Here is a 9,351-nt window from a genome sequence, read left to right on the forward strand (position 1 = left end):
CCGTAGCCTGCTTGCCTGGGCTTGTTCATCACCTCCAATAGGATACACCTGTTTTGCTTCTCCCATTAAACACAAAGCAAGTCTCGCAATCAGCAGCAGCCACATGGAGGAGGAGACGGAGACCACAACGACTGCAACTACGTCGGACACGCTTCAGGGGAACCACCAGCTGGTGATGAGAGCCCACGGCCTTATTTAAACACAATACACTCTTTCGTGGGTGTTAAAGATTCTTCGTACCGCATGCAGTTTATGTTATTCCTGCCCGAAGATGTGGAAATTCTATCTTACAAAAACTCCCCGTCCAACTTGAAGAAACACATCGAGGTAACGTCTTATGAAATGGTTATAATCCTCCTGTTTCAGTAACTATAGCTTGGTCACTAGACACTACTGTATTGTGAAATCTTGACCATAAATGAACTTTGTTTGGCATTGTTTCAGTTCCACACGTGGTGTATTTAGCTTAGGCCTAATGTTGACTGTATCAGGCTACCTAGACTCCTCTGTTCAAGGGGGGACAGAAGCCATAGCGATAGCATTTTAGACTAAATTTAACGAATATAGGAAAGGCATGCAAGTTCAAAACCAGGTTTACAGATGCCAATAAGCTGCATTTCCCTCCCAATTCTTTTTTTCTTTTGCATAATGACCAGTTGTGTGCCCCACCTACTGACTGTAGGATTGACTGATTCACTGGTTTGTGAAGTAGAGTAATCATAGCAGCTCTTTTTCTTCATGTTGGCCGCATTTTCTGTACTATTTATTTTTCTCATTTTCAGCACTGACCTTACTTGAAGGGAAAACTTAAGGCTTACAAAAACTTTGTATTTTCTGTCCTGGAGGGTTTACTAAGAAGCTGGTTAGTTGTAAAGCAGGTTAAGTTAACCTTGTGCTATAGGTAAAGCACCTAATTTTCTTAACTAAATGATGCCTGCAGGTATATCTATTAGCAGGTTTAATTTTGCCTGCACTTGGTTGGGTACATTATTTTAAGTGTATTTGACAAGTTTACCAAAATATAAAAAATGTCATTCAAACTGCATTTGCCTTGTTTTACTTTTTACTTGTACTTTTCAATACATTACTTGAGTACATCCATTTTTACAGTAATTTCCATACTTAAGTACAAGAAGTTTCAGATACTTTAAGACTTTAACTCAAGTAACATTTCAGTCAGTGACTTGGACTTTTACCAAAGTCATATTTTGGAGAGGTACTTGTACTTTTACTTGACTCTGAGATTTCAGTATTTTATACAACACTGAAAATGACAATCATACAGTTTAACATAAAGATTGCTTGCTCAGTCATAAAAGTCATTAGGTTCAAACAACTCTTTGGTTACCATAGAAAGAGATACTGGTCTCTTTTATCAATTTTTAATGAGTAGTCCACCATGCTGAGTCAAACCCAAGGTTTGGATCATTCAGTGAGCATCGCAAAGTAATATAAAATTAATCCAAATTCATTTGTGTTTTTTTAACCCAGCAGTTTTTAATGCATTCACTCAATTGTTGTCTGTCAAAATCAATCCATAATTCTGAAAGCGTTAGGCAGCAAGAGAAAACAGTGTGAAACCTTGGAGACCGACAATATTTTTGCTTGATTTCACATCTACTCCCGTCTTCTTCTACTGCGTCGGCTCTGCCAACACGGAGTCCTTCACTCCGGCCGCCAGCACAGCGAAGAGAAAGGGAGGAAAGAGGGAACGGAGGTAGAGGGCCACCCTGGGGATGGGGTGGGCCAGCACAACCTCCTTCCTCTTCCTGTTCACCGTCTCCAGAATCTCATTGGCCAGGACCGAAGGCCGCACGCCGTGGTTGAGCTGGCTGGCGATGTCTTTGGAGGAACAGACCAATTGAGACTCATCCCAAGAGCAATGTAAACGTAACGTAAACATCTGCATCGTGTCTTTTGGTTTGCGTCATACTCACAATCGGTTAGGATGTTTTGCTTTGGAGCTGGCTCCACGGCGGGCGGCGGCTCAGAGGCGTTGATGAAGGTGTGGCTGACGGTACTGACAACAATCCCATACTCCTCCACTTCGGCCCTGAGGCAGTCGAAGAAGGCCTGCGCCGCGTGCTTGGAGGCCGCATCTGTCAGCAAGACGTAACACATGTAGCGACCCAAGCTTGTCTGCAGAGTCTCATTCCATTCATTACACACAGCATTCTTTGTGTAATTGTTTTCTGCCTCATCGGCGGAAGCCCTCAGGTCTAGCACTCTGGTTACAAGACACAGAGAAACTAAATGCTACGAATGAGGAAGTGACGGCACTTCAAATCTAATCGACTGGTTGGACTGAGAGCAACCTGGAGATTTTTAGGAGTCAACAAATTAAACTTTTATTGAGCAAAAGATTATTTTATTGTTATTCTGAAGTATTCTGATTTGTTCACAGCAATGAAAAGAAACTAAACACAGAACAAAGAATAGTTTTGGCTGTAGAAAGTAACGAAAGGTCCTGGCCTTTATTACCTTTTTCATGCATTCTTACAATCTGTAATGTAACAATTAGCCTACATTATTTACCCGCCTGAAGGAAAGGCATAAAAACAATTAACGTTTTATTAGCATCAGAGTTGTCGTCACAGTCTAGAGGCAGCGGAACAGACTGAGAGACGTTTATTTTGCTTTTTTGATTTCGCATGTTGGCACAGCTACTGTCAGAATGGAAATTATTCAGATCTTGCCACAGACTTTCCCACAGTAACATCCCAGCTCAGGATGATGCTGCAATCGCCATGTTCCAATGTCTGTAGGGTAATGCACATTGTTCCTTTTGTGTCTACAAATAGTATTTTCCAAGTATTCCAAAAAGGTTTAAAGCTTGGTCTCATCTAATCTGAGTGAGATGTCTCCCAACCTTTGTGTCACATGTAGCTACAATGTTTGCCCTGAGATGTAAACTTTGACTTATTTCACTGTCTGGAGTCTAAAACTTTAGCTGGCAACTTACACGAGCTTCTGAATGGGATCGCCAGTCGGCCCTGGATGCTGTTGACCAGTATAACGTGTCCTGATCTTCTTGACATCATCGCCGGAAGAATACCTGCCACAATTCACCGTTTAGATAAAGCCGGTCTACAAGCCACAGTTAAAACTGATTAAACCAAACCTGAAGCCGGATTTGTTACAGCCTCCCCCTCACCTTTGGCAAGGCTGCTCGGACCAAAGTAGTTGATGTCCATTATGTTTCTGTCCTGCTCCAGAGAGACGCTCTGGACGGGGGCTTTCAGCTTCATGCTGCTGTTGCAGATCAGCACATCCACGTAGCCGTAGCACTCCATGACCTCAGCCACCACATCCTCCATGCTGTCCACGTCACTGAAATCCAGGATCACCAGCTTTGGGGCAAATGTCTAAGTGAAAACAAGTGGCACTTTGTAAGGTGTGGATAATTGATTGCGAGTCTAAAAGATAAAAATGCTGTGTAATCAATGAAAAACAAATACCCCGCAAAAATATTTTGTAATAGATAACGCATATGTTCAGAGAATAAATGATTTATTCCAGTCCTGCATGAATACAGAATAAAACTTGGATTGCTTGGACAGAAGGACAGGATAGGATAACCGAGCTATCAGAAAAGAAAACATCCTTTATGATAAACCGATGCTGATTGGCTCTGTGTCGCTCGCACAGCTATCTAAACTTGCTCTGGCCATATGCTCCATGTGCAGTGGAGTGTGTAAGCGAAGAGACACATGAGGACAGCGTGCTGTCAGACAGGATATCCTTCCATTGTGCTGAGCAGAGGAAGTGTTTATCTGGGAGGCGGTGACAGAAGGGGTTTCTGATCAAAACAAGAACGGATTCTGATATCCATGGGCCATTCGCGGAGCTGTCACACACCTTACAAAAAGCCAGCAGTAGACTGGGGTCTGCTGGAGGTTGCAAAAGGTAGACCCAACGGCCCAAAACATTCAGACTTAAGACATTCAGCATATCTTAAGTCAAGTTAAGATATGCTTTAACTTGACTTAAAGCATATCAAGTCAAAGCATATCTATGGATTAGAAGTGCCCACATAAAGTTCAGATCTAGATTTAATTGAAAAATTGTGGTAAGACTTGAAAAACAATGTCTCATTTTCCTTTTGCTTTGTGTTGGTTTACCACATTAAGACTCAACAAAATCTTTTGAGGTTTGTGGTTGCTAATTCAATTAAGTCACATTTAACCATCCACCCATTGCATACCCATTTGGTCCTGCAAGTGCGGGCGTGAAGTGGTGGGTAGACTGGTGCCTATCTCCAGTAGTCACCGGGCGAGAAGCGGAGTACACCCTGGACGGGTTGCGAGTTCGTCACAGGGCAGCACACAGATCTGGTGCACATGCTGCCCTGGGAAGCTTCCCATATGGTTTGTGCCAATCAAATGGCTCAGTACAGTTAAAAAGGAGCATGATTCACCTTAAGAACCTGAAGTGACACACTTTCTGGCATGTACCATTGGTCCTTGTTTCATTTCCTCACCTCTCTTGGATCAGAGTCAGTAGTCAGAGAGTCGTACAGGGATTCCAGCTTATCCCAGGTAGTTCCACACAGAATGAGTCTGGCACCGGCCTTATGGAAGAGATGGGCACATTCTGAAGAAGACAACATAAACATGCTATTTAGACAAATATATATGCAAAAATGAACAATTGCTGACTGCCTTAGCTAAACTCAATGACATTTCAGCAAGGAATATATCCATCGGAGCGTCTAAAAACCAATCATGAAAACAAATGTCTGTGCTCTCTGTGAAACTGAAATAAACATTCCTTTTCAAAATGTAGATATTTATTATTCCTACTGAAAGAAAACAAAACAAGTAAAGAATTAGCCGGGAAATCAGCATAGCGCAGCGTCCAGGTAGTTACATACTAAATTGTTTGAACATTTACCCCTATGACAAAATACAAAGAAAAAATGTAACATTTCCTTCTGTGCTAATCTAAGGATCCATTTTTTATTTTGAATCAATTGAATGCTAATCAAAGCTTAGCATAAGAGTATCCATTGTCTATATGATTTACTTTAGACAGACCAATTGATCTAATAGTTATGATTTTGGACTGTTGGGGGTTTGGGGAAGCTGGAGTGCCCTGGGAGAACCCACGAATGTTTGGGGAGAAGATGGACATTTCAAGCACTAAAAACTCAGGATTCAAACCCAGAGCCTTCTTTTTGTAAGGCAACAGTGATACCAAGTGCTGCACCATGCAGCCCTTAGCATAAAACTGAAAAAAAAGAGAAATGATTTAGTTTTTTTCTCCTTCCTCTATCAAGACAAAACCCTTAAGCACCAAGTCTGGCCTCCAAAAAGACATAATTTGGTACACATGCAGACCAGCTCTGGTTGTGCAAGTGATTCGGTTTACAAGGAGCTGGCACATCTAAAACGAGAACAGGAAAGGAATAAGTGGAGGCCTTATGACTGGAAAGAAAGTGTTATCGGGTAGTTGCCAGAGCATCTGAAGTCAATAAGAACAGCAACTGAAGGTCAGGAGAGACTAAGGATTCCGGAATAAGGATTAGATTAAAATAAGGATTAGACGGAATAGACATTTTATGAAAATGTGACATTGGCTCAATGTTGAAAACAACCGGTGTTTTAAGGCAACTACACGCCCTGGCAGGCCAAATGGTGTTGTAAAGAGTTCACTTCTCAGTCTGGGCAACCAGACAGCTTCACCCAAACTTGTGAAGCAACTGCTCTCAAACACAGTCAAGTCCTGGAAACGGTAACTGACACGACTACGATACAATCCTTTACAAGTGGTTACCTCCCTTTCTGTTTTGATGTGTGCCGAGCCTGGCAACACGATTGCTCCATTCATAATTCCATGACTAAATGTCCTGTCTCTGATATCAATTCAATGAATCTGGATTTACGTGACAGTGCGTTTTGCAACTGGCAGAGATACATTTTCGTAGGACTCAAGTGAGGACAAATGTTTTGAACAGTACCAGCGCCCGCTCCTGAGACGGCATCGGTGATCACCACGACTTTGTTGCGCACTAAGCTCTTGGACATGAACTGTAAGACCTCATTGTAGATGTAGTACACCCCTGCTGCGACGACTATTAGCAGGGGCAACACCATCACCGAGGGGAGGCCCATGTTCTGCAGAAATGAAAAGAACAGGAGTCAGTGAGGGGGAAGGAGACTCCAATTTGTTGGTCAAGTCAAACACATTGTCAGTTATCAACACAAAAAGCAAGTCTGAATTCAACTGCTACTGGGATAACCCAGTCATTAAAGGTTGCTCTTTAACTTAAACTTCATGAACCCTTGTGAGTCAGAGAAAGCACATGGATATGGTAATGGAGACTCTTTGTTTGCTGTTGTAAATTAGTTTGAGTCGTCATGCATTGCATCAAATCAGCAGACTTTTGAAATGCATTTGAGACATTGTGCAATCCATGCACTGACACTCTGTCTGGAGATAAGCTGGACTCCATTGCTGTAACTGACTCACCTGTATCTCATGTGTCCATCAAAATCCCTGTTTTAGGAAGACCAGTGTGTGGGATAGTTCCTTGCCATATTGTTTGACTCTGGTCGTAGAATCTAAGGAAGTACACTCATGAAACTTAGATTTTTATCTTTTTATGTGTTGGAAGTTTACCTTTTTCTCCCTTTGCCTCCCTGCTGAGTGACTACCTGTCCTTATCCATCAATGGAATAAACTTTTGCTGGTCTTACAGTTTGAACCTCCCCCGATAGGTCATAGGTCCTGGGTACACTTTTGGGCACTATGATCACATTCTTCAAGCAATCCCCAATACTTTCATTGGCGACAATGTTTAGTCTCTGCTTAAACTCACGTATTTCATTCTTCCTAAGAATAGTAGATGGGTGGAAATATTCTTCATTGTCTCTTGGGAAAATTCAGGAGGTAACTGTGCACTTCAACTTTATTTTCACTTGTTCAAACGTTCCACAATAATGTACTTGTAATCTCTTGTTTCTGTTTGTTATTACTTTTCTCTGTGAGAGTCCAATAAAAATTTATGGTTTTGAAAACTGGTCAACATGATAAAGGTGGTCAGCAACATCTCTTTTTGGTGATTTAAAATTGTAGTGGTGGTACAAAAGTGCCTGTTAACTTGACACTAGGTCAACAGGCTCAGTGAGTGAGCCTGGTTTGTTTAACTCTGTATTTTTTGTATTATTATTTACTTCATAAATTCATTTGAGAGAAAACAGTCAACAGGTCTTTATGTTGTACCTACAGGAACTTGCAAAAGTGTTAACAGGCTGAGATTACCAATTCGCTGACCTCTGAATGCAATTTGTTGCACTTGATTTTATATATGGATAACAAAGTAAATAGTCCTTAGTGTACATACTTTTCAAAACCATGCACTGTTTTCCATCCACCTCACAGTTTTGCACTATTTTGTGTTTGTCTATCACATCTAATAAAGTACATGAATTTAAAGCGGTGGGACAAAGTGTGAAAAATGTTCACGTTCGACCAAGAATACTTTTGCTCACAACGTAACCTTACTTCTGATATTCTCACAATAGCAAACAGGGAAACTGAGGCTATAAAACAGCTCATGTGTGTCAGCTCAGGGCTATAAAGGGTAGGATATTTAGGTCATCTCCCAGTTTAGGGAACTGACACATTTGCATTTCAAAGCAGCTATTGGTCACTTCAGGAAGCAGAAGACGGCATCGTCACGACAACATACATGACTCTTCTGCTGGTATTTAAAAAGCTTGGTTTTTAAAAAAAAACAAATTTAACATATTTGTTTTCTAACTGGGTGATTTTGAACTAGGTTATAATGCATTGGGTGAATGTATTTTCATCTTCTCTTGCAACAAACGTGTTCAACTTACACTTACAGGGTTTGTATTTGGACTTCTCGCTAATATACTTTTAATATACTTTCCATGTAAAATGAGGTGAATGGCTAAATACATTCTGGACTTGGAGGCTCCACAGACTGTCATCTTTGGAACACTGTCATGGGACACCCTGAAGGCCGCAACCGGAGAGATTCACATTTAAATGTCCAACCTTTCCCGTCCAATCTAACAAGTGGAAACAGGTTAAGATAAAGGTTAATCCACACTAAAATCTCCTGATCGCTCCAGAGATCCAGTTCCCTGCTTAGCTCCCTGTTTGGACTGACACATGATTAAGGTTAGTCGGCTTGTGCGTGCACAACTATAGCAACCAACCGATAGATACAAACACCTGTAATCTGTGTTATTATTGGTTCACTTACAGCATGGACAGGGAGCTAATCCTTCAGCAGGACTGGCTGGCTGTTGTTCTTTTATGGATTGAGTCGGGTAAACGAGGCCCTTCTCTTCCCCCTCGCCCATTCACACGGCACCGCTCCTCTCTGTGTCTGATTAAGTGCTCTACACTGGAACTCCCCCCTGCCCCCCAGCTTATAATAGCCTCCCCTTGAGTCAGGCAATACTACACACACATGCAGTGTACAGTATCTGAAGTATGCTCACTTGGTGCCGGCTTGAAGAGAGGAAGCACAAGTTTGGGTGTTAGCTCCCCTCTTTGCTTGGGGTATTAAGAATCTGGTTAAAATAAAACTAAAGACTCTTGGATTCAAAATCAAAATAAATCAATAAAATCCTCAATTTTTCCTTAGATCTAAATGCACATGTTTATATTTAAACCGTTATATTTCAGTAAATTAAGACACAATGCATCTTTTCTTTTTAATCATTTGAAATATTTTTTAAAATAAATTACATTTATTTTTTTCCTGCTGAGTCATTTTGGTTTGAGGTTAATGATTACAACAAATTCTTAAAATGTGATTAATATACTCACTCCATTATTACTAGTTATTATGACTAAGGAGTTAATTGATCACAGTGAACATACACACGTCAAATCTTGATGAAACACTGTTTAAAAAAAAAGCAAACCCAAATAATATTTTAACAGCAACTTGGTTTTAAAATACCACCTTAGTAACCATACACAGCTGAAACCAAATATTAACTTTTTTCTTCTCATTGACAAAATTGAGAATACAAGTATGTAACTAATCAAGCATTGTAAAAGCAAAGAAAGTTTGCTTAAGACTGCCTCAAGTTTGTCCTAAAATATATAAGCAAAGAAACAAATATTTTAACATAGTTATTTCATAGCTTATGGCTGCTCATTTTGTTCAGATATGAAAGGTTTAAATCTTCCTGAAATCTATAAATGTGTTCAACTTTATCACATCAAATCCAAATAAAATACACATTTATGGAAATAATGTGAATAAATTGATTAAAGCACATATCGAAATATTTCAGTGACATTGCTCCGGCTGTAGGTGGCAGAAGTGAGCAGTTATCGCGAGATCCCTTCGAATTCCCGGAG

General features: G+C 40.6%; 1 protein-coding gene across 1 annotated transcript; it reads right to left on the reverse strand.

Moving 5' to 3' along the window:
* Positions 1 to 1,366: 1,366 nt before the first annotated feature.
* On the reverse strand, positions 1,367 to 8,379 carry dhrs7cb (dehydrogenase/reductase (SDR family) member 7Cb). The gene is made up of 7 exons (XM_028028995.1): positions 8,237 to 8,379; positions 5,960 to 6,116; positions 4,481 to 4,593; positions 3,155 to 3,365; positions 2,963 to 3,055; positions 1,938 to 2,099; positions 1,367 to 1,842 (listed from the first exon to the last, which is right to left on the reverse strand). The coding sequence occupies exons 2-7, from the start codon at positions 6,111 to 6,113 to the stop codon at positions 1,634 to 1,636; spliced, it is 942 nt and encodes a 313-aa protein (XP_027884796.1). The 5' UTR covers positions 6,114 to 6,116; positions 8,237 to 8,379; the 3' UTR covers positions 1,367 to 1,633.
* Positions 8,380 to 9,351: the final 972 nt, after the last annotated feature.

The sequence above is a fragment of the Xiphophorus couchianus genome, chromosome 10 (genome assembly GCF_001444195.1).
Source record: "Xiphophorus couchianus chromosome 10, X_couchianus-1.0, whole genome shotgun sequence".
Lineage (NCBI taxonomy): Eukaryota > Metazoa > Chordata > Actinopteri > Cyprinodontiformes > Poeciliidae > Xiphophorus > Xiphophorus couchianus.